This window comes from Ciona robusta, chromosome 11 (assembly GCF_009617815.1).
Source record: "Ciona robusta chromosome 11, ASM961781v2".
NCBI lineage: Eukaryota > Metazoa > Chordata > Ascidiacea > Phlebobranchia > Cionidae > Ciona > Ciona robusta.
In genome coordinates this window covers 8,333,639-8,358,917 of record NC_143245.1, presented here as the reverse complement: position 1 = coordinate 8,358,917, position 25,279 = coordinate 8,333,639, and the positions used below count along the sequence as shown (strand labels likewise).

The 25,279-nt window shown below is 41.7% G+C and overlaps 1 protein-coding gene across 2 annotated transcripts in view; it reads right to left on the bottom strand.

Annotated features, from left to right (window-relative positions):
- Positions 1 to 253: 253 nt before the first annotated feature.
- LOC149729126 (protein jagged-1b-like) overlaps positions 254 to 25,279 on the bottom strand; it is a 34,997-nt gene continuing 9,971 nt past the window's right edge. For both annotated transcript variants that reach the window (XM_089888860.1, XM_089888859.1), the window contains exons 4-26: positions 24,987 to 25,250; positions 24,472 to 24,532; positions 20,260 to 20,390; positions 19,869 to 19,988; positions 19,691 to 19,804; positions 17,534 to 17,647; positions 14,750 to 14,863; positions 14,529 to 14,575; positions 13,373 to 13,546; positions 12,134 to 12,284; positions 11,653 to 11,817; positions 9,952 to 10,065; positions 9,633 to 9,746; positions 7,826 to 7,939; positions 7,349 to 7,465; positions 5,484 to 5,511; positions 5,327 to 5,412; positions 5,099 to 5,212; positions 4,743 to 4,858; positions 4,127 to 4,396; positions 3,709 to 3,840; positions 3,346 to 3,496; positions 254 to 2,097 (exon numbers count right to left, since the gene is read on the bottom strand). In XM_089888860.1, coding sequence (XP_089744986.1) covers positions 692 to 2,097; positions 3,346 to 3,496; positions 3,709 to 3,840; positions 4,127 to 4,396; positions 4,743 to 4,858; positions 5,099 to 5,212; positions 5,327 to 5,412; positions 5,484 to 5,511; positions 7,349 to 7,465; positions 7,826 to 7,939; positions 9,633 to 9,746; positions 9,952 to 10,065; positions 11,653 to 11,817; positions 12,134 to 12,284; positions 13,373 to 13,546; positions 14,529 to 14,575; positions 14,750 to 14,863; positions 17,534 to 17,647; positions 19,691 to 19,804; positions 19,869 to 19,988; positions 20,260 to 20,390; positions 24,472 to 24,532; positions 24,987 to 25,250 — 4,217 coding nt within the window. In that variant the 3' untranslated portion in view covers positions 254 to 691. The remainder of the gene's footprint in view (positions 2,098 to 3,345; positions 3,497 to 3,708; positions 3,841 to 4,126; positions 4,397 to 4,742; positions 4,859 to 5,098; positions 5,213 to 5,326; positions 5,413 to 5,483; positions 5,512 to 7,348; positions 7,466 to 7,825; positions 7,940 to 9,632; positions 9,747 to 9,951; positions 10,066 to 11,652; positions 11,818 to 12,133; positions 12,285 to 13,372; positions 13,547 to 14,528; positions 14,576 to 14,749; positions 14,864 to 17,533; positions 17,648 to 19,690; positions 19,805 to 19,868; positions 19,989 to 20,259; positions 20,391 to 24,471; positions 24,533 to 24,986; positions 25,251 to 25,279) is intronic.

Sequence of the window (25,279 nt, the reverse complement as noted above, 5' to 3'; positions counted from 1 at the left end):
CCATTTAAATATTTTCATATTCCATTTCCATTTAAAATTTAATTTTCATTTTGAACTTTCTTTTCTTTTTAAATTTAATAACAACACCCCTAGTAAAGCTATAAAAATGTTATATTAAAAATTAAATTTAAATAGAAAAAAAAAATTTTAAAAAAGGTGGAATTTCTATATAATAACGATGGGCCACTTTACTCCTGTGACAAAATTTCTCTGTTTTTGTTCACTGTGATTTCTAACAAACTTCAAAACAAAATTTTTTCGTCGCCGGGAATTTTATTTACAACGAATACACTTATTAAAAGACGTCGGAAAAAGAAGTGAAATTATATTTTCAAACCAGCCGGTCGTTTTATAACATGAACATAAATGGCCGGTCGTGATAACTAAAAAGTTGATAAATAAATAGGAAAGTAGCAAAATATCCATGATTAGTTTGAACGTGATTACGACGGTTGTAGCAGACGCTACGAAGGACACGATTGAACAAAAAACTTGTTAGACGCCGACGACGTGAAAAGAACGAACGAAAAGCTAGAGGATACATGTGCACAGCGTTTGAAATAAAAGTGCAAGCCGCGTTATCACGACATAATTGTCGCAATCGCCTCAGTTGCAGTTTGTGCCGCACTAGCAAACTGCCGCTCTGGGTACTTAATAGGTAAGAAGATTTAAATAAAAGAACACAGAACTGCTATACAGTGACTTGATGTGACGATTTGTTGCGAGACAAAAGTTCGACGCTCGAGTCGTCACCTAGTGACGACGTGGTTCGTTCGTCACTGTCCGCAAGAGGGCGACAAGTATCCGACTCTCTTAGTTCGGATCTTGGCGAAATTGGAGGCGACCTATACCCTGGGGACGAATAATTCTCGTAGGAGTTCGTGTGGCGGTGATGGGAGGGTCGGGCGCAATGTAAACTGTACGAGGGTGGGGGGGATTGATGGTATTGTAACGGCTGCTCAGCAGCACTAACCACCGGTGTCTGTGATCCACGGCCACAACCACAAGGTGGAGACGCAGTGCGCGCCCTATCGTCAGCGACGATGCTCTCGTAAGGCGGAAGAGCTGAGTCGTCTAATGACGAGATGTGTCTGTTAAGTCTTGATGACGATGAATCCAAGACATCGGACTCTGAATGAGGGAGATCTGTCTCTCTGTATGTTGGGGAAGGTGGGCGACGTCTGTATCGATGTCGGTGAGATCTTCTCCCTTCCTCGCATCTATGATGACATCTGTGTCGTCTCTGATGATGAGGACGGCACTGGGAGGACCCAGGTTGCTCCAGGAGCATCGAAACCTCTTCTGACTCCGAGAAATCCTCCTGGGACTCCCGTCTGTACACGCGCTGCACCTGTCGAGCGTCGCATGCGCATGAGGTACCCTGCTGTCGGCAGTCGCATGTTGGTAGGAGTCGGTTGCTCTCGTGGTAAGAAACACGAGCAGGAAGTGACGTATCAAACACGTCATCTTCGTCAGATGCGTCATGATAATCCCTATGACGTCGTTCATCAACTGCCCCCCTCCGTTGCAACTCATAATGTTGAGTGGGTCGTGTGCAATGTGCGCTAGTGACGGATGGAATGAAATGCGTTGAGCAATTACGTGACGGGTTGCGTTTCGCGTCATCCGCACGACGGTACGCGCTACTGGCTTGCGCAACGGATGACGGAGGTGACGCATAACGCTTGACGCTGCTTCTGCTTCGGTTGCTTCGGTGAGATTCTACGTCATCATTAGTGACGTCACTAGCGAGATTCTTGTTTGATATATTGACAGTAAGTTTCTCCAAACTCGGCTGTTTGTTCATTAACTTCTTGTTGTAAATATTATTGATAACGATCTCCTTTCGGTTGTTTAACTGGTTCACGTTAAGCAGGAGGTCAGATGTTGGCTCTTCTTTCTTCTTGGCAACCTCCCCGCACTTAACAACATCATCCGATTTCACTCGGGATCCAATATCATTGATTGACCTCCTGGGTTCGGCCCGGAGGTTCCTCTTCCTACGACGGCCAGCGCACCAGCATAGCAACGCGAGGACGACCAACCCAACCAACACGGCGGCAAGGGAGGCACCAAGCGGTAACAGATAGTCAGGACCTACGGAGAATGAATTGAAATAAATATCAAGTTAAATAAGTAATAAGCTTTAAGTTATAGAGAAACTATAACACCAGGTATAATGAAAGTCATATAGTAGGGCGGGGTAAGATGGGACACCTTATCATTCTATTTTCTCGTCCCATTTGGTAGTAAACAAACAAATTTAAAAAGTAATTAAACCGTATTCTCACGACTCCCATAGACCGTTGTTAATTGTTTAAAACACGAACAGGATATTTGGATATTATGTGCTAAAGGTGTCCCATCTCCCCCACCCTACTATATGATTTAATATATCTTTAAACAATATAGCGAAGATCAAATTAATTAAAACAACGAACAAAACGGCAAAATACGTTACAGGCGAAACCACCGATTGTGTAAAATATAAAGCGATGTTGCCAAACCTACAACACATGGTTTGAACCAACTTACAACTTCGCAAAACACCCGCCCTCAATATAACTATACCCCACCAATTTAAACCATGTAATGTATCTATGCTGCAACAATGCAACACATTGATTTCATTCATGTTCGACGTTATGAACGTTTGTCGACGTCACGGTCGTTACGTCACAATAACCTCAACAGATGTAGCGACTGTTACGTCGTCCAAGCGTAGCGGAAGATTTCGTCACGGTCAAACGCGCTCGAAACGATGTTTACACGACACGCAACAATGGCTTAATTATGACATCATAGAAGGGAATGTTTGACTATCTTTTATCGTTCAATTAAACGCCACATTTAGTCTTGTTTTTAAAACAATTTCAAATTATTTTTTTTGCCAATTTGTCATTTTTGGCATATTTTCTGTTTTTACCAATTCCCACATTCTGTTAGTTTTGTCCTTTTTTAGTTACGCGCCGCTCAATTAAGCCCCATATTTAGACCTGTTTATAAAAACAGGTTAAAACGTAACGGAAATTAATCCCTGTGAAACATAGCGTTACGTAACATACGGTGTAGCTGTGTACTTTGTACAAACTCACTAATATAGTTAAGTTATCTATTATTTTGAATACGATTATTGTTGATTATTGTCAACTAAATTAACTCTGCGCCCGAATTTCGCACGAATGGTGTGGTTATATATGCACGGCGCCGATTTAAAAACTGTTTTAAATAAAAAAATAATGTTAAATCTAAAAATTTTTTGAAAAAAAAAAAAGAAGAAAAAAGCGCACATTTCAAATTCGTGATGAAGATTTATAAAACTAATTAGTAATATTTATAACGTACCTCCTTCTCTGGTCACTCGTTCAGTCGTCTCCACGTTGATTCCATTAATAGCGGCCAACACTGGGTATTTGGTGCTGTCAGGTCGGAAAGCTGCAAGTTGTTCAGCCGCCCTTCTTGCCGTTCCATCCTCGCTGTTTGTGGTGTTGGAGGTCTATGGAGGTGATTGGTAAATTAATGTAAAGTTTATTTCTTTGAATACGAAAGCGAAGATCAAATATTAAAACAACGAAGAGAAGGAAATTAGCAACAAAACGATAATCGTTAAAACACGCTATAGGATATATAATAAAATATATAAGGAGACGCCCAATCAGATAACAGCGCCGCTTTAATTGTTACGTCATAGTTCACAGTGTCACTTACAATGGTGACGATTATGACGTCAGGATTGTCTTCCGAAACCGCGCATCTAATGACAAGAAGATGGTTCTGCGCATGCGCACTGAGGCCTGGGAGCGAACGAACAACGGCGCATACGTCATACACGAAGACACCCTGATAAAATATTCAATTATTAAATAGAAAAAGCATTTATACAACTCAGAGATACACTATTTTTGTGCAACTTATTTATCCTCGCATGGCGGGACAACGACAGTTGTTATAACACGGGTGTTCTGTTTCATACACCTCGTGCCCGCTTACGAATTACCACGTATGTAACTTATTTATCCTCTCATGGCAGGGCAACGACGGTCGTTATAACACTGATGTTCTGTTTCATACACCTCGTGCCCGCTTACGAGTTACCAATTAACTTGGCGTGTAATATACAACCTACCTTTGGTAGTTGATGTCTGTTGAAGCCATAAGATATCCTGGCGCAGTTTGAACTTGTTTGACCCCTTGCGCTTGGTAGGCATCTTGCTGCCATGTCGGTTAGATTAAGATCGCCATCTACCGGATCATTATCGCTGGCACACACGCCACGGATGGCGCAGTCGGGCGTGAAACAATCATCCACAGATAGTAGTTTACATTCCTGGTGATCGGGACAACTTTTCTTCTTCTGCATCGTCTTGGTGTAGCAGATATTACGGCCGCACCAAACCTGGATAAAGTAGGCGATAAATATCGAATAGTATACCGGACGCTAGATAAGCGACGAACAGGTAACCGGGTTGTGCAATAATTTGGATTTACCAAAACTTTGATTACAGTAAATGCATAATATATATATATTCAACATATAATCAACCACAAAAGTTACGCACACACTGTCGTTACCCTGCCACGAGTTGATAAATAAGTTACATTTGTTCATATACACCGTGGCAGGTACAATACAGTATATACACCATGTAATGAACCATACAGTGGGTTCATAATCTTTATTTTCCATATGGGTGACAACTTATACAACCCATTTAAATGGTACTATATATAGTTATCCTCACCTTGGTGCAAGACAGCTCCCCCCTCACGCAAGTACATGTGTTGCACGACTCCCTCCATCTTGAACCATCAGGGTAAATTATCCCGTTAGAAATACAAGAACCAGGAGATCCGTTCACTGTGGGATTATGTGGTTAGTATGGTTGCTATTGTAGTGTGTGGGTAAGCAGACTTTTGGTTGGTTTGGTCATTTATATCCTTGTGGGTGGGAACTTGAGTGACTTATCCATGGTTGCCACTCCCATGCCCACAGTCGAGTTGCTGAAGCTATTGCAGTGTGTGGATAAGCAGACATGACTTTTGGTTGGTTTGGTCATTTATATCCTTTTGGGTGGAAACTTACACAACAATAACTTACCGTCCTCGCATTTCCTTCCGCTTCTACCAGGTGGACAAATACACTTGAAGTCGTTTATCTCATCCACGCATTTGCTCCCATATGCACAAGGGTCGGATAGGCATTCGTTGATGTCTGTGTCGTAATAAAGGTTAGTATGACGTGCTGGTGGGGGGTGTACACTTATGTTTGGTGTATAAGAGAAAACCATGTTATAGCTTGACAGTGAGCATGAGGTGTATGACTTACTTATTCTGCAATCAGGCCCAGCGAACCCTGGCAAGCATCGACACGTATAATGGTTGATCCCGTCTTCGCATCTACCGTCGTTGTAACTGAAGATATAAAGTACATGGTTATATAATGCCGTATTACAATGTTAACATATATATGAACTTATACATACCAGGGGTAGGGGCTGCAGTCGTCGATGTCTGAAATAAAACAATAAACCATTAAAATTATGATTATGTAATATAAAAAACAATGATATTTTTTAGAATACGATAGCACAGATCATGTTAATTAAAACAACGAAGAGAGGGAATTACCAGCTAAACAACAGTTGTTACTACTTGAGTAAAAGTGCCAAGTAAAAAAAACGAAATAATAAAAAAAATTGTACGAATTTTTTGGGCGTAGTAGAAAAAGTTGATTTTGTTTTAATATGTGACCATGTAAAGCTAGACTAAACTCGGCAAATACAAGTTTCAACCGGTCCAGACTGGATAATTGTGAGTTTGCTTCTCACTTAGTCGTCCGGACACCGGAAATACAGGCGCGAAAATTGTCGCTTTAATTCGCGTGGCTTCAAATAAGGTTCCGCACGTTTGATGGGGCTTGTAAACAATGTTATATCAAACATAGGACACCTGTGTTGGGGGTGTGTCGAATGTTTAATGTAAACTGTATATAGTTTCACCATGAATGGGGTTTAACGTCGGTAAACTAGAAATAAGGAAAACTGTTTTAGGTCCTGAGTAATATTATAGTACTGTGGGGTAAGAAGGACACCGTTAGCACATAATATCCCATATAATACTGTGGGGTAAGATGGATACCTTTAGCACATAATATCCCATATTTGCTAATCGTGTTTTGAAGTTTAACAACGAGATTTTAGATTCGTGAGGATTCGGTTATATACCAGAAACAAAAGTGAAAAATGGCGGAAAAATATAAAAAATTTGTCAAAAATTTGATGTTTTCATTGAAGCACGTTAAAACAAACGAGGTGTCAGTTTTAACGAAGTTTTAACACGAGCGTGAAATATTTTCTTTGTTAACTTATATTTCCCGGAAACAAAGTGACTTTCCAACTCGTGGAATAGATGGCTGTACTGTGTGCTCGTCATGCCTCGCTGCTTGTCACGCATGGGCACACACGGGTCGAATTACACAACCGCCGACTAATGGTTTCAATAAACGAGTTTAAACTGTTTCCCATCGAAGCAAAATATATTGGTTGGCACAAAGCTATGCTTTATGTCGGCGGTTATATGGCTGATAATTCAAATACAAGTCCCGATATTTGATACATTCAAGCTATTTATTCAAACCGTGGTTTATTTGCACTCGCTGGTGGCTTACACGGTGGTCAGCGATAATTGATTCTAAATTTGATATTCGAGTATTTTTCCCACCCTGTGGGGTCATAGTTGGTACTATGACGTCATAATGTACCATTAACTTGGAATGAATACATGATTATGACGTAATTACTGTGAATACACAATGTGTGTCTGGTGTATAAGATGACACCCATGTTATAATTCGACAGTGAGCATGGGGTGTATGAATACATCATGTGTGTCTGGTGTATAAGAAGACACCCATGTTATAACTCGACAGTGAGCATGAGGTGTATGAATACATCATGTGTGTCTGGTGTATAAGAAGACACCCATGTTATAATTCGACAGTGAGCATGAGGTGTATGAATACATCATGTGTGTCTGGTGTATAAGAAGACACCCATGTTATAATTCGACAGTGAGCATGAGGTGTATGAATACATCATGTGTGTCTGGTGTATAAGAAGACACCCATGTTATAACTCGACAGTGAGCATGAGGTGTATGAATACATCATGTGTGTCTGGTGTATAAGAAGACACCCATGTTATAATTCGACAGTGAGCATGAGGTGTATGAATACACCATGTGTGTCTGGTGTATAAGAAGATACCCATGTTATAACTCGACAGTGAGCATGAGGTGTATGAATACATCATGTGTGTATGTTATTATACAATGAGCATGAGGTACTTACTATCTTCGCATCGTTCTCCCTCAAACCCGTCCTTACAGGAACAAGTGAATGAATCGCCATCCCCAATGCAAGTCCCACCGTTCACACATGGATTGGAAGCGCATGTTGACGCCGATCCTGTTAGGTTAACACCGGTGTCATAACAATGGTCGATAGTGGGAGGGGTAGCTCAGGGGGGCATGGATTAGGGGTTAGGGGTCTTATTTTCACTTGCCCGTGACCGGGTTTGTAAAAATAGCGATAGCCATTTAACAGCCGGGTATTCGGTGTTGAAACTTTAGCTAAATGGAATTAGATACATTACCATATTACCCCAACACCCAGCGTGCTACCATCTAGACCCCACTGAGGTAGAATATAGACACTCAATAACACTACACAGTCAGTAATGTACATTAAACTTGTTAAGAAACAAAGTTTTATAAATAGTTTCCAGATATGTCATTCCTTGTTAACAAAATATCCCGCATAACTTACGAGTTGCACATGTGTTGCCTGTCCACCCTGGTTGACATCTGCACACATAAGTCTTCGCCATTGGAACGCATACACCACCATTAGAACACGTGTTGTCGTCGCATTGGTCTCGTCCTATATATAGAATAACATTAACTACAACTTGAATAGAAGGCTAATGTGAATTTAGCAGCCACGCTTTTATTCAACTTTATTTCACCGGTAGCGCGTTTTACCGACTGTCGTTTTGTTGCTAATTCATTTTTCCATTGTTTTAATAATCTGATATACGTTACTGCATTCGAAGAGATAAATAAAATTTGCTTTACAAATAATCCAAGCGATAATTGGTGACCTTTACAATAAACCAGACATCTGGTTCAAGTTACCGAATCGAGACAGCGAGCAATTAACTAAGTTGGTTCCTGCGGTTCTTCTGCCTCAGCGCAGGTGAGACAAGTGTGAATAATAAAGCCACTGAGGTATCTTCGCACAGCTCGCGTGGTTTAACTCTCTAATTATATCTTCTTATGTGCTTTCAACATAATGGAATGTGGACTTGATGTCGTTCTCACGCGAGACGAAGTATTTCTAATCCAACGATTAAACCACATTGGCGAACCCACCAGCAAGTGGAAACATCAAAGCGTGGATGTTTATCCCTGACCGGGGTTTCACAACGGTAGGTCGATTCGGCATTCTTGGGCGCCGAATCGACCGGACACTGGAGTTTCAAAGCCCAGGGAGATATGAGACTCAGGTGGGGTAAAGGATCAGGTTTAAAAAGGGGATCGTTTCTATTGAACGATGCGGGTACTTAATCAACCTGTCAGGTAATGGGGACGGTTCGTACTAAAGCGGTTGGTAACAAAGTCATTGAAACACTGAGTAACTTCTGCTGTTGTGGCCGAAACGATCCCTTTTCATTTTTTAACTTGTGTTTTTTATGGGTTTAGTTTATATAAGATAAATATATACGATGTTTATGTCGCTAATCGTCCACTTGAGCGCGCCAGACAGATGTGTGGATAGATAAGCCGCTTAAATATGGAAGGGGGGTAGAGAGAGAGGGTAAAACTGGGGGCGTCTGGGTGTCATGTTTCACCCCACGCACCTGTACACGAGGATGAGTTTGGTGCGGGGTATGTTGGTTTTAAAGTGACCTCATTAAAATAAGGAAGCAATTTAGCTGAAGGGAATAAAGTTGTGGCGAAAATTCCTCGTCTGTTCTGTTGGGAATTGATACCTCGGCGTCTTTCATATTTATGATAGTGTCACGTGACACCGTGGGAGCGATCCAACCACGGGCGTGTCCAGACTTGCCCAATACACTACTATCGGAATTCCGTTTAAATTTCGAAAATCGTTCAAGTTTTATCTCATTTTTAAATTAATGCGACTTTTTTTGTGAAAGAAAAGTTGGGGCCACATTCCGTAAATGGTTAAAAGTTTTTATCCGATCGTGGCGTCTTCTGCACATGTGGCGATGTGGCTTCGATTCCACTTTCCGCGTTTTATCGACGCCGCCGCCCACGTCGTTGTGACGTCACAATACCATAGAAGCAGCGACGACGGGATGGCTGCAACCAACAATGCTATGTTGGAAACTAAACACCGTTACCCAGATATACGTGGAGGGGTGGCATGGTTGTCATTAGGCTTATAACAAACATGGAAGCAATAATATCCAACCCAAGTCTTTGATCTAACGTTCGTGGTGTTTTCACCCCAAACTCGGGCGCGTTCGCTTCGCGTTCCTCACCCCGCGATCAAGTTACGAGCATTATGACGTCACAGAGCCGCGTTAAACGGTTTCCGCGCAACTTACTTGAGCTACAAGTTCTTCCTTTCCAGGGCGCGTGACATTCACAGTGGAAGTCGCCTCGTAAGTTGATGCATCTTCCTCGACCATGACAAGGATCAGGATCGCACTCGTTCACGTCTGTAATCGTGACGTCATTATTAGTGACGTCAGTAATCACGGTTAGGGTAAGAGATATAAAACGATACAACGATAGACAAATGATTTTACTTTCGTGACGTTATTATTTGTGACGTTTCAAGCTGAGGGGTGAAAGGTTAAACACTTGGACACAACATTCAGTGACGTAATTATAAATGACGTCATTGCTAATGACGTAACGTACCTTTTTCACAGTATCGTCCCTCCCAGCCATAAGCACATATACAAGTATATGCGTTGAGTTGATCCACACAAGTAGCACCGTTGTCGCAACGAGAGTTCACGCAGTCGTCCACGTCTATACAATGTAAACATGTTTATATTACGTCATAACAACCATTATTTGCGTCATAACAAGACACGCGCGCGAGGATTAGAGTGTGTCGAGCGAGGGGCGGTATTGAGCGCAAAGCAAATAGAAACAAACTATTAACACAAGTTTGTATTTAAATGACATCATTGTAAACTGGTGGCGGAAGTTACTAACAATTGTAGTTGGGAGTCGTAACAATTAAATGCCATCCATCAAGTGACCACTGTGAGATGCAATGAATTATTAAGCAACCACAATGACCACCTAGGGTCGGTTTTAACCCGAAAGACCCGAACAGATGGAAACAGGAGACGCATTTAAAACGATCCCAACAATTTTCTCGGCCATTATACGCAAGCAAAATAAAACGAGCGTCAAATTAAATTTCGACGCGCTCCCTGACCTATGGACGTTTGGGGACACGCCCATTTATAATGACGTAGCGACCACACCCCTTGTAAACCTGGATGGCAGGACTTTATCCATATAATCCCAACCTGCTACTGTAATCTCAACGACTTACACAAATGCTTAGAGTTAGACCGTTAACAGTTAAAACACAGTTTTCGTTTTTCCAGCAACAGCTTTGCAAAATGGGTTATTTTTATGCCATAAAGTGCTATAAGACTTTTTAAATCTTAAGTATAATAACCGTATCAACACTTATAGATAACGTTCACGGGGAAAAAAGAGTTTTGTATTAAAATAACTTGATTGTTTGGGCATGTATTATTAGTGCGTATTAAACGTGGTAATTTATGTTTAGTAGTTTTGTAATAGTTACGTGTTATGCGCTACAATGTAATGTCACGCACCTGTAACAACAAGCACAACGTTTGTGTTTCTCCACGCTTCAACGACCCGCGCCATTATTTTGCCGGCGAAAATGTGTCTATATTTTGTTGGGGCTGCGGCGTGTGGTGGCGGGTATAGGGGGAGGTTAAGGGGGTGCGGGTACCCCACATACCAACGCCTAACTCACCATGTGAGACTAAATAAACAAGAAAGATTAAATCCGAATATTTAAAGGAATGAACGCGAAGCGGAGCGTTTGTTGAAGCTACTATTTCGTCACAATGCATGATTATTACGTCATAACCGCAGATTGTGGCGAATGGCGTTGGGCCGGATTCGAACCACCGCCCGCTAATGAACAATTACCGACGGCCGGTCAAAGCTGCGCATGAGGCGAATACGCATGGCTTCCGATTCCAATGATAACGATATAAATAAGTTGAACCAAGAGTTGAATATTTATACATGGGTGGTAACGCATAGGAAGCTAGGGTGAAATCAACCGTGAAATCATTCTCAATTATTTAATCAACTCTTCCTCTATGTGTGTGTGTGTGTGTGCGTGCGCGTGCGCGTGCGCGTGCGTGTGCGTGTGCGTGTATGTGTGTAGCACGCTAGCAGTGTTATATAATACTAACAACAACTTTTGATTTGTCTCTCCTATTACGCAATTACGGTACAGCGAAAATTAGTAAGAAAAATAATGAAACAAATATACAGGATATAGCGACAAAACACAGCCATTATACAAGCTTACAGTTAAACACGTTGACTTACTAAGTTCGCAATGTTCGCCTTCGAAGCCCACGTCGCATCGGCATTGGTAAGCATTATCATGAAGGCTTCTGCAGGTACCATGGTTCCCGCATATACCGGACTCTTGGACCACATATCCAAGCGCGCTCTCATTGGACGAGACGTGGATGGTACAGCTGTCAATCACTGTGGGTATGACGTCATGATTAGTTGGTTGGTGGGTGATTTAGTAGGTAAGGGGTTACATTGTAATTATGGCCTTATGGGTGCGGTGTATTATACGACATAAACACATTAGGTTGGTTAAGGTAGTATGATGTACGCGTTGAAATATCGAATATATAATAAGAATATTTTGTGAAAATATATAACCGCTTGTTTTGGACCATTCTAAAAATAATGGAACAACTCCGGCCTAAATTCCAAGTCCAATGGCTTCTCACACTGTAGGACCTCACCCATATGGAATGTTTTAAACATAAGATAGTTAATGTTGAATTACCTTCACAAGTTCTTCGGTCGCAAACATTACGAAGTTCCGAGCAATTCTTGCCTTCGTATTTTGAGCTGCAGTTACAGAAGTAATCGTCGTTAAGGTTGAAGCATTGGGCGCCATTCTCACACGGGTTCGGTTCACAGTATCCTTCTTCAAGCTGCAGTAGACATGGATACGTGTGAGTATAAACAGCATACGCGTGTTGTCCTTAGGGGGGGTTGTGGACACAATATTCCGATTAACGTTTACATTAATTTAATCGGGGGAGCAGTGCATTGAGATCGGGCACCATTTGAAATCAAAACACGGGTTGCAGGGTCAAGCAGATACAGCATCGACAGCTGCTTTTGGACAACAGGGATTAATGTTCGATGTTGCATCGCGATCCAGCTGCTGCAACTGCATTATGTCGTCATAGGTGGGGCATTGTGACATAAATAATAAATCGTCCCAACCACGCAATAACTGGGCGTCGAATACCATGCGTGCCAGAATGATTATTACAAATATACCGCACACTCAATTATTAAAAGCTATCTTGTAGTTCCTAAGCCAACCACGCATCAACTACAAGACAGACATAAATTATTTAACCCGGGATAACTTGGCGTATGTACGTGGGGTTATAACACAAGACCATGGCGTGGAATTTATTCCCCGGGACAAAGAGATAACGTTCCCCAAATGATCAGGTTTGAACAATAGGTTCGCATACAAGCCAGACACACAATACTGGCCAACGTCAAAGCTGCTACACTGATAATATGTGCCTACATACACGTGTAACAGCACGAACCTTAACCATCTTGTCAAGTTATTTATAAAATACTTTGTGGCAATAATTGGGGACTACGACACATTATTATTACGTCATACAAGTTTGAAACGCTTGAATGGTTTCGAACCCTTTTGTAATAAAAGTAATTTAAGACCCAAGTCATATTTATAACATTTCTTAATATCTTATCATTTTGCATCCGGTGTGGCCAAAACATAAAAAAGTCGGTACCAGGACAGCTGTTTCAAATTTACAATTATAAATAACGTTAGTTTTATATATCTCTTCAAATATAGTAACGAACATCAAAGTTTGCCTAGTAGCAGCAGTTAAAGTGCAAAATATACGCTATATTTATAGCAGAAATAAATTGGAATAAAAATTAAACTTTTTGTATACCAGATATGATTTTACATTATGCCTAGTAGCATTACTAACAGAATACACGAGTTATATTATAAACTAACCTCACAGCGTTTGCCCGAATATCCAACGGGGCAAATACAATGATAACCACGTATTTCGTCGTGACATTGCCCTCCATGGAAGCAAGGGTCGTCCTCACAATCGTTCACATTGATCTGACAAAGCTCGCCAGTGTATCCCGGTGCGCATGCGCAATGGAAACCGTTCACCAAGTCCTGTGAAAAACAAGGTTTAAGTGAGATTCGAACCTGGGGTCTTGGTTAACCCAGCGTTTCCGTACAAAAAAACTAAACAAATTTTATAAATGGAAATTACTTTGATGGAATTTGAACCTGGGATCCTTAGCTCACAAAATATTGTGTGTTAACAGTGTGTAGACAATGCGGATAACGAGTACGTGCGGGGGGTCGAACGTTTAGTGACGGTCAATTAGACATTGAACAATCATTCACTACCACGACTAACCAACTTCCGCAATGCTAGTTAACCTTATTCTATCTCTATATATGAACATATATACGTGACTTCCAACTTAACGTGTCTGCGATACAGCCTAAGTTGGCACGTTTTAAAACAACACGGATCTAAAAGCGAATGAAAAATGGGCGACTTGATCCGAAAACCAAACCAAGCAAACTACTTGACGATAAAAGTTGGGCGTACAAAGCATGGTGGGGTGTTGTACCTTTGTACAAGGTGCTTATAGGCGACGTATGGATAACTAGCTTTGATACTCCGTAACAACATATACAGCTGTACACACGCTATAATCTCACACTCGCCCAGCAAAGCGTTAAAAGCGTAATAATCGCACTTAATAAGAAATCTTGAGCAGGGAAGGCGAGACATTACGGCGGCGATGGCACTTGATGGGAACAACCAAGCTTAGTTTGTACGCCGCGTATTGAACACACGATACTCGAAACGTATTAACTTTCAAAGCGATACAAAAATATCTCATTGGCAGGTGGGTACATATAGTGGGGGATATGTTACGTCATAGACAAAAAGAAAGGGCATTATCCGGCGCGACTATGATGCTGGAAATGCCCCGCTGTGACGTAACAATGCGAATCGTCATGCGATTATTACGTAGCCGATGGTCACAAATCGAGCTTTGATCTATTGTGAAGGAACAAGCGGATTCAACGCGAACACCCGCTGCGTTCTGCCGAGCTTATACGTCATAGTACTCACGTGACATGTGGATCCGTGTTTGCATTGTCCGTCACAATCGTCAATGTCTGAAAACAATGAAAAGTTAATTTATGCAAAAACATTACAGATACGTTAGCTTCAAAAAACAATAATCTAAAATACAAACATAGTTACATATTAGGTACCAACAGTATATGGGGCCAGGTTTGTCCCATTACCCCTATTATAACTAACATATAGTAAAGAATAAAAATTCCCACCGATATCACAATTCCTCCCCTCCCAACCATCTTCACACAAACAATGATAGTTCCCGGGTAAGTTACGACAACTTCGTGCGTGGACGCATGGACTGTGCTCACATTCGTTCGCGTCTGTAATGTTTAACAATGTGTTAATCGTTAAATTAAAGTGCAATTTAAAGAAGGGGTAAGATGGATACCGTTAGCACATAATAAACCCATATTTCCTAATCGTGTTTATACCAATTAACAACGAGTATTGAGACTACGGTTTTACAATTCTGTAAATATTCTTTGCTTACTACCAAAGGGGACGATACATGGTAACGAAAGCATGAACCATCTTACCCCAACATACTTTTAGGCAGGGTCGTATTAGGTGGCGGCTCAATCAAAGGCATGGAATACACGTGCATGAGGGGCATGCTATATTCACTATATTGTATCCATCTACACTCAGGGATAACAATACAAACGAAACTGAATCGTAATGCTTAGTAGAGACGTGGGAATTGTGGTGGAACAAAAGAAAAAGTGGAGAAATCTTTTTACCGCAGTCATTCCATACGGTGCTCGACGGCCGAGAAGAAACAAAATTTCTCAAAATCGTTTCGATAAATGAGACAAGTCGAGACGTGTTTGGGTGAGCGGGCAGTTTGATAAATTTGCGCCGAAGTCGGACGAAGATAATGTCTGATAGAAACTTGATATTGGGCATGCCCCTCGTTTAATTGGGGGTGGGGATGTTGGGTTATATCGGTTGAAATATTTATCGGGGAATAATTGATGTCGTGTTTCTACCACCAGGCGTAATTGCTTAAAACTGCTTTTCTTGAAAAACACGTTAAATTTGTTCCATCGGCGCTATATGTTATAACAACATTTTAATAATTTTTTTTATTATATTTACAAAAGCGATGCGTTGGTGTAATAAAGTTATTTTTTGCAAGAAGACCATTTTAATTGTTAGGATAATTATTTTCGCTTAGAATAACTTTGCGGAATTTCGAGCGAGATTTGAATAAAGAAATTGCGGGTGCAGGGTATTGTGACGTAACAACACGAGGAGTTCGATTGCAAGACGCGCCATTGTCTCCCTATTGTTGCTTGGAGTTGCAGCGCTCGAATCCTGCTTTAGACTGAGTAGCGGTTAATGTTACAAGCGAAGTTTACGTGGCTTTGAATGATAAAGGTTTTGTTCAACACGGTACGGATTACTTAAAGCTATTGTAGCAGAGGACGGCAAACAAATAACATCCCACGATTTTCGAATAAGTTTGCTGCTAGATGTAGCCCCAGGCGCCACGTTAGGGGTGCTTAGGGTGATCTGTTGCCCAAAGTTTCAAAACGGGGGTGGCATAATCTGTTTTAGCACCAAAGTTTTAAATTCTAAAAACAGATTTCACCCTGTTGTTAGGTATCTATACAAACAAGCAGAGCCAAATTATACAGATTTCGACACATAAATCCATGAAGTTCTATATGTTTGTTAAAAATTAAAACAACTAAACGTCCATAGTTGTAACTGGGCTTCGACTCCTTGCAGATAATTCAAGCTAGGGTTGAAGTTGTTACGCATGGCTGGGTACCTAATACTCGGGGTTGAGGGTTTGGGGTTTACAAATAAACATGGCAGGGGTGTAACTTTATAACTATGGTTTCAGTTGCATTGTGGTGGTGGTGGCGTCGGGACAGCAGACGTTCCACCATGCGCGACGATTATGTGTAAATCGATCCACACCAAGAAGGTGCATGGTGTAATAGTTGAGTTGCTCGCAATGATGTGTGTTTATTACCCGGCTAATATCTGCGTGTGTAACGTGTATAACAGCCATGCATTTTAACTAAGGACTTTTATATAATTTTTTTACATAGCATATCTTCACTACCGTTGTTTTGTTTTTATTCCCCAATCCTTCAGGTTTTCGATTATTTAAATTTTTACATCAAGCAGATTTTTAACTTTATTTTCTTAGTTGTTTTAATTCTTTGATTTTTGCCATCGATTTCAAGGAAAAAAATCAAATTGGCTCCATATTCAGTCAAACACTTGTTGTCGCTTCGCTGCGTTACGTTAAGCTGACGTTTGCTTACGTAGGTAAGCAACTCGGTATTAAATATTCAACAATTTAGCCATTGTATATCTACAGCATTGAAAATTTATATGAACGTTGAAGGTGGCCATTCATTATTAATACCTTGGATGTGGAGCTAACCTCCGCTTATATGAAGGGGGTATGAAGTTTAACTTGGCCCGCGTATAAATTGCGTTTTTGTGAATATGAAAGTTGGAATTTTGAAAATATGCGGGACCTTTATAAGTGTCGGACAAGATGGCTAGGGGAATGAAATATTAATGAGTTATGGCGTCCTTGGACACCTATGTTCAACCTTAATGGGTGTGTGAACAGTTCTTATACAAACTATAGGAGCCACAAACAAGACAGTAGTAACTATAGTTCTATTTGCGTTGAGCAGCCAATATTTGCATGGTCGCAGCTTTAATGAATCCTGATGTCCTGGCTAAGCTTTGTCGTACAAGGCCGGGGTAGTAAGCGTTAAATCCGACGCTTTCGCCATTTATACCCAGACCCATTTTCTCACGAAATCGACCAAGGTTTCAAAAATGACATCACCGCATTTTTTCACGGGGAAAATATCCATCGATCCAGACAAGACTTAATGGTAAAGTATGCGAAATGAAGGGTTACATCTAAAGCCGGTGTGGTCCCATATAATGACGGCGCAATACACAAAGCGCGCACCATACAACAATAATACATAAGAGCAGGTTATGCTTACCTAATTGGCAGGTCGTGCCTTCCCAGTGGGCCGGGCATTCGCAATGGAACCCATTCACCAAGTCTCTGCATATCCCACCATTGGCACAAGGAGTCTTCGCGCAGTCATCGATATCTGTGAACAAAGTGATTACCATTCACGTATGTTGGTAATGTAATACATTATGTAATGGAATTGCTTTCACGCCTAAGTCAAGAGTGCTTATGTGTATGAGTGGGAGGGACGGTAAGCTGGATAATTAGGCGTCAATGCGGCGACATAAAGAATCCCGGGAAGCTAGGCGTTAAAGTGTGACGAAGCCCACTCAAGTATTACTGTGGCGACCAGCATTGTCTATTGGTGTTGATCAAGGGTCGTTTCGGCACCAAAACGAACGAGGCGGCGAAGATAAGGCGACAAGTTGTCGAATCCACCAAACTACGGAAGTTGACGAAAGTACTTGAGTAGTGGCGGGCAGTCCTTGTTAAAGCTGACGATATTTTCCCACGCTTCTCAACCCGCACTAGCTGGTGAGGAGTTAGAATGCTCGCTACACGAGCGTAATGTTTCGTGCTCGCATTTCAGGCACCTAATATAGAAGAATAAGGCGCGCGGTGTAGGCCAGGTTACCAATAGCTCGCCACCCAGTCTAGCGGGGATGGGAACCAAGGACATCGGAGGTTCACAACCGATACGCGGGGCAGGGAGCGTCATATCCTCGCTATATTCATAAATAATACCGATGTTGCTTTGAAGCAACACCTGATCTTCGGAAATCCTTAAGCAGGATGTTTAGTGATAAACACAACACCGGCCACCCTATATAACGTTGGTGGGTCGGGTAAGGTGAGAACTCTACTTGCTTCAACCACATGGGGTATGGAAGACACAGGGCCGTGATGTCGGCTGGAAATGGCGCGCATCAAGCTTAATAGAGCGTTCAATAAACAAGTGTTTCGCTTTTTCACGATTGCGGTCTATTGTTGCGTCGACAGAGCCCATTATCCCAGTCATTCTTGCGTGTAAATGCGAGTGTGATGCAACAATGCACCTCTGTGACGTGATAAACCTACACACGTGACATCAAACCGACCACAAACATATTATGTCACCTGTAACTTACTGACATTGTTTATAGTATATGTCATTAGAAGATGCTAGGTTCAAGTACCAAGCAAGGAACCGGGCTAGGCGCATGCAACCGAAAAATTAATGTGACATTTGTGCAAGTTACTAAACCTAGAAATTACCGATATAAACTATTACTTCCCCACCAATAATTTCCCATTTGTTCGGAACTCCTGCGATATACAGGAAAACACAGCCATGTTTAACACAAAGGGCGATCCACACGATAGCATTGCCCGTAAGCGGGACGTGCAAAACAACAATGCATAATTTATCGCTGATGAAAGGCCAAGACACGCATTGAATAATTTAAACGACCCGAAGTTAGACAGTTCAAAACCCACTGCGGTAAGCGTTGGCGCAGAAAACAAAGGTCTTGCTTTAATATTGATGAATATAATATATGCATGAGCGGATTTTAATGTTATAACTTGACAGTGAGCATGAGGTGTATGAATACATCATGTGTGTCTGGTGTATAAGAAGACACCCATGTTGTAACTCGACAGTGAGCATGAGGTGTATGAATACACCATGTGTGTCTGGTGTATAAGAAGACACCCATGTTGTAACTCGACAGTGAGCATGAGGTGTATGAATACACCATGTGTGTCTGGTGTATAAGAAGACACCCATGTTATAACTCGACAGTGAGCATGAGGTGTATGAATACATCATGTGTGTCTGGTGTATAAGAAGACACCCATGTTATAACTCGACAGTGAGCATGAGGTGTATGTATACACCATTTGTGTATGGTATATAAGAAGACACCCATGTTATAACTCGACAGTGAGCATGAGGTGTATGTATACACCATGTGTGTCTGGTGTATAAGAAGACACCCATGTTATAACTCGACAGTGAGCATGAGGTGTATGAATACACCATGTGTGTCTGGTGTATAAGAAGACACCCATGTTATAACTCGACAGTGGGCATGAGTTGTATGAATACACCATGTGTGTCTGGTGTATAAGAAGACACCCATGTTATAACTCGACAGTGAGCATGAGGTGTATGAATACACAACATAAACAACAAACTTACTTCGTTCACAAGTCACTCCCTCCCAACCCGAAACACATTGACAATGAAAACCTCGGCTCATCTCCTGGCAGGATCCACCGTTCTGGCAGGGGTTGGAGACACACGCGTACTCAGCTGGGAAAATAGAGCGTGTTAAACGGCTACGGCTCACTGGTAATGCTATATGCGGGTTACTCACGTATTTCGCATCTTACACCGCTGTAACCGTCGGGACACGAGCATTGGAAGTTGTCTGGTTCAGGGTTGGAGCAAATACCACCGTTCATGCATGGCTTATGGGTCCCACAGTAGTTAAGATCTGTAAATACAACGAGAGTCAAAAAATAATCCGACTTTGTGTTATTTTAAACGGGATTATTCAATCTAGGTTAAAGTATTTTTAGAACATTGTTTCAACTAGATAATTTAGAGAAAAAACAAAGATTTTTACTAAATTTACTTTTAAGTTATTTTAAAATCTATTATTTAATCTAGACAACACGCACGCTTTTGAACTTTTCCAAAAATTTTAAATTTGAATAATTTATTTGCGGGTGTCTGTTGCCGTTTTGTTATGACGACACACTTACTTTTGTTGCATAATAAACCTCCCCAGTTGGTATCGCATGCGCACTGCCAATCCACCATGCATGTACCATGTTCACATCCGGGGTAAGGAACACATTCGTTGCATAAATCGCCTTGCCAACCGTAGTTACATCTGAGGTGAAACATAATGTTTAGGGCTGTTTGTTGAAAGTTATGGTGAAATCGACAATGTTTTGGTATTTTGTAATAAACTATATAACTGTGGGGTAAGATGGGATATCATTAGCACATAATATCCCGTATTTCTTAATCATGTTTTCATCCTCTTATATCGTCCCATTTGGTAGTGAACAAATATTTACAGAATTATATAATCGTATCCTCACGACTCTTAAAATAGAGTTGTTAATTGTTAAAACATGATTAGTAAACATGGAATAATATGCGCTAACCATCTCATACTACAGTACTATATACATTGTAGGATATTCTGCACCTACCGCAGAGTATGTCAGGTCAACTATTCAGCAACAATCGTAATTGTTGGTTTATAATGACGGCATGACTGCCTCGTTTAAGCCTATAGTGTGACGACACAATGTGTGGACTTGTCGCGAAAATGATGAAACATAATCACCAACAACTACAACACCTTAACCTGCACAACACGCAACCTCGATTTGATATAAGCCTAAAGCGATTTACCGTGCTGTATAATAAACAAGTTAGCGCAGATGAGTTGAATAGCCCCGTGTGAAAGTTAAACCAGGAGTTGTATTGTTTATGCAACGAACCGCAACAACTACGTTCAATGTGGTCTTCAGGCTACTTCAGCGACTACATAGCGTCCAATATTCCAAGCAAAACACGAGCCAGACATAATACAGACGTTCACTGATGCGCTAACCCGAACACAGGGGTTTAGGAACAAACTAAAGGCAATGGACAACTATATAGTGAAGCCATGTCGACTTATTTTGCTCAAGCGTCAACACGAGCATGCAAAACGTTCGGTTAAACTTGTGGAGACAAAAGTCGTGCGAACACGCATGCGCGCGCGCGTGTGAGATAAGCATCTCTAGGTGAGCCGTTCCCACGCTTAGACTCGGCTTATCTGATGGTAGAAAAAGGTTTAGCAAAACCAACGTTGCAACCTCGTGTATATATATATATGAAACGAAGATTACACGTCGCATGGTGGCGGTTGTACGAACGGGGAAAGAACACGAATAACATTCAACTTCACCACCTCGTTAAAATGGGAGGCGAATCAAATACTGGTTTGGAATGAGACGAAAAACAAAATACCGAATCTGTCAATCTGCAGTAACGTCTATGTCTCTAGATTCAATCAGTTATCGTGTACCACTGTCTATACCGCGATTCGGAAAGTACAGACAATTCTATTCCGCTGTTTTGGTAGTATATAGTCAATATACATTTACAGTGTGGTGTGCCATTGTCTATTCAACGAAACTTCGATTCGTAACGAATCGTAAGCGACATGGGCGAAAGATTGTCGAATGCAGGGGTTGTTACGTCACAGTGCTATACATAAGCGGGGTGGTGGGGGCGTTGGTCACGCATGGTTGACTTTCCCACGCGCCCCTCGACCCAGGGAAAGCAAAGGAATGCTCGGCGCGAGGCGGGAGGAGAAGGAAAGAAACAAAGACGGGAGGAGTGGGAGGATATATGAGAGATCATCCAGCTCTGTACTGTAACACGTGAAAACGATGTTGGGTCTTAACTTCGCGTTTGACGAATTTTGCGGTGGCTGAACGATAAGGAAGGTTTCGAAATCTTTCGTGTTTTATCTGCAGCGTTTACAAAACTAAGGCAGGAGACCCTGGAAGGTTAAGCGTTCCTGTTTACCCCACTAGGCAGACGGCCACGCGACCGGTTAGCATCTGGCGTTTGTTTGAAATAGTTAATGATTACAACGATCATACAACACGCCGTCCCATGCCTTGAGGTAAAACCCCGCAATGTCGTATCTTTTATATGAAAATCGTTAATGTTATCAAAAAATCCTATTTTTAATCAATGCTTAAATTGACTGGGCGTGAAGCGAAGCGTTTGGAAGAGCGGGGAGGGAACAGGAAGTCGGAACGTCGGTCGCGTGGCTGCATACTGGTAGTTGGACGTTCAAGTTGCCTTGACCGGGATGACTCGCATTACAATTTCATCCTAGACCTAATTTCTCTCTCATATAGAAGGTAAACAACTGGTTAGCGTGAAGATACTGAGCCTTGGTAGCCGCGGGCGGATCCCATGGTTTTACTGCCATTGGTTTAATGTGTCAACACAACACTGACAGCCGTCTCACCGGGATAAGTCCGTCTTGTTTATATAAGAGCATTACGCCTAATGATATTACGGCAATTATAAATCTATACCACCATGCGCGGTTCGTGGGATGAAAGAGGTGAGTAACATTTTTATAAAATTATTATTTTCCGTTTAATCGAACTTGGTACGGTCCGCGTAATTCATGGTCTTAGTTAATAAGCAGTGCCCGGGCAGACATAATACACGGCACGAATGGAACAAATTGAAAGGATCAGGCAGCGCGTGCCGCACCTGCGCCGGCAAACGAGCTGACATAACCCGCTCCAAAAGCAATTAAAGGAAGGTGGTTGTCACATGCGACAAAGAACTATCCGACCCACGCGCAGCAATACTTTCTCACGGGAAAAAACGGCTAAATTCGGCACCGCGTACGCGACGGGCGAGACGGCGAAAAAAAACGAGGTTTTAGGAGAATCAAGATAGAGCGAAATACTCGTTCGAAATCAGACGCTAGCTATTATAAGCGTCGTTCGTCATTTAGCTTCAACATAAACTTTCTCGCATATTTGGCACCGACCAACCTCAGTTATTCTTACGCCATACACGAAGGACAAGGTCCTTATGACGTCATTTAATGAAGACGTCATTGGCGTCGTTGCTAGGTGCGAAGTTAAAAATGACAAAATATTTTTTTCCGCTAACTGTAACATCCGGGAGTGAATATTGTTGCGTCATAAGCTATAATAGGGTCGGTAGTTCGGTACACAGGTATTATGGAGGAACGATTCATTGTGTTCGGTGTAAAACATGTAACTACAAACGTGCTGGGCGAGAATACGCGTCCTTGGCAAGGCGATGGCGTCTCGACACGACGTTTGTCGCGTCACAATATTGTAACAATCGTGGCTTAACAATAAGTCGTGTGAACACAACAAACATGTGAAGACGAGTGTCATACATGGGTCTACTTTCAAACAGTTTCTCCTTACCATTGACAACAACACACCCCTTTAGTTTTAACTCGTAATTAACAATTAAACAACATAAACCATAATACATGGACTTGCAATTGCAACCGTGATATGAACGGTCACTGCTAAGTTACTGGTGAATGGCCAACTTAATGTACTTGGATTTAGATCAAAGCGAATTAATTCCACTGTAATTCGAAACGGAGTGGCAGGCAACAAACATTGTCTGTATAGAACGCGGGTGTATGTGTCGGCGCCGTGACGACTGGCTAGTTGTGGTAGGAATGCACACAACCATAGTGTTAGTGTAGCATAGGCTCGTGTTAATCAAAGGGGGTCATGGACTTTTAGTACCCAGTGATTCAGCTCAAAAATCAACTCGTTCACCCCTGTATGACCTTATTACCAATTCTAACATTTCCTCATCTAACTTATAATTGCCAAGCTTTGCTTTATTGGCAACCTTAACGTTATAGAGCCAGTGTTGGTGTAACTAACTTATAATCACTCGTAAATAACGTGGGCGTGGGAAAAGTGTTGTTGTTTAGGTCGCTCTGGGGGTTTCCCTAACCCGGGAACGCGAGCATAGATGTACTTTAACCCTCAGCAACAAAACGACAAACCTAGAATGACCCGCGTCGCTTTGACAACAAAGGAAATGGTCTTTGACCGCGACTCGCGCGATGTTTCCGGTGAAAAACGACAAAAACCGGCATTTAAACGCAAAACGAAATAGTTCTAATAAAATCATGAATGAATGTAACTTATTTATCCTCGCATAGCAAAGCAACGACAATCGTTACAACACGGCTGTTCTGTTTCATACGCCCCATGTTTACAACCAACACGCTTGAAACTTTGTGGGTGATTTTTTGTTGTTGACAATTTGGACAACCCATTAGTGACCACTGGGTTGGAGCAAATGTTATTAAGTGTCATAGACATATACGCCCACAATGGTAACAGCATAGATAACAAAACACACCAACTTACATGCATTCGTGGGGTTGTTTACATGATCCATGTTCGGTGCTGCAGCCGAGTTTGCAGATGGCTGAAAAATATTAAGAATTCTTAACTTTCGTTACCAAGACATAGCTGGCTACCAGGTCTCCCGGTTACCTGTTTTCAGTGAAATCTCGGATACGAAACCGCAAAAGTCATTTAATAATAATCTAATTAGTGAGATATTTTATTATCATCACGACTTTAAAGTTCAAAAGCGGCTTTTTATAATTCAAGACACCAATGTTTTAAATCTAGGCCGCTATGCTCAGCTTTATTAAAAAGGTCTGAGCTGCTTAAATGGATTGTGTTAATCGTTTTATAATTGTAGCATCTCGCCTCTTGTAAGCTACAGAAATAGGTCGCCTCTTATACCCCATGTGATTAAACTCACAGAGATCCGATTGAAAGCTATTGTAAGGAACCTACATACTGTGAAAAGTGAATTCGCTACAGAATCCTATTACACCGCCTTCCGATTTGCGTTTGAAGATTAAACTTACCAGTTCTACAATCTTCTCCCATCCAGCCCTCCATGCATCGTTTATTGCCATGTTTATCGCAGATATAATTCCCGAAAAAATCGCTCCTTGGTTTGCACAGCTTTGTACAGTTGTTTCCGTATTGATGTTCGTTGCATCGCACTCTCACTTTGTATTCAACGTGTACGGAGCGCCCATTATACCTCAAAGTGTGCCAAGCGTCCCCAGGGTTTAGAATACTCGGGTAAAAGTGTCGCCCAATGAGATCAGTTGTGAAACCTCCGTCTAAAACAACAGACAATGGTTACTGTGAC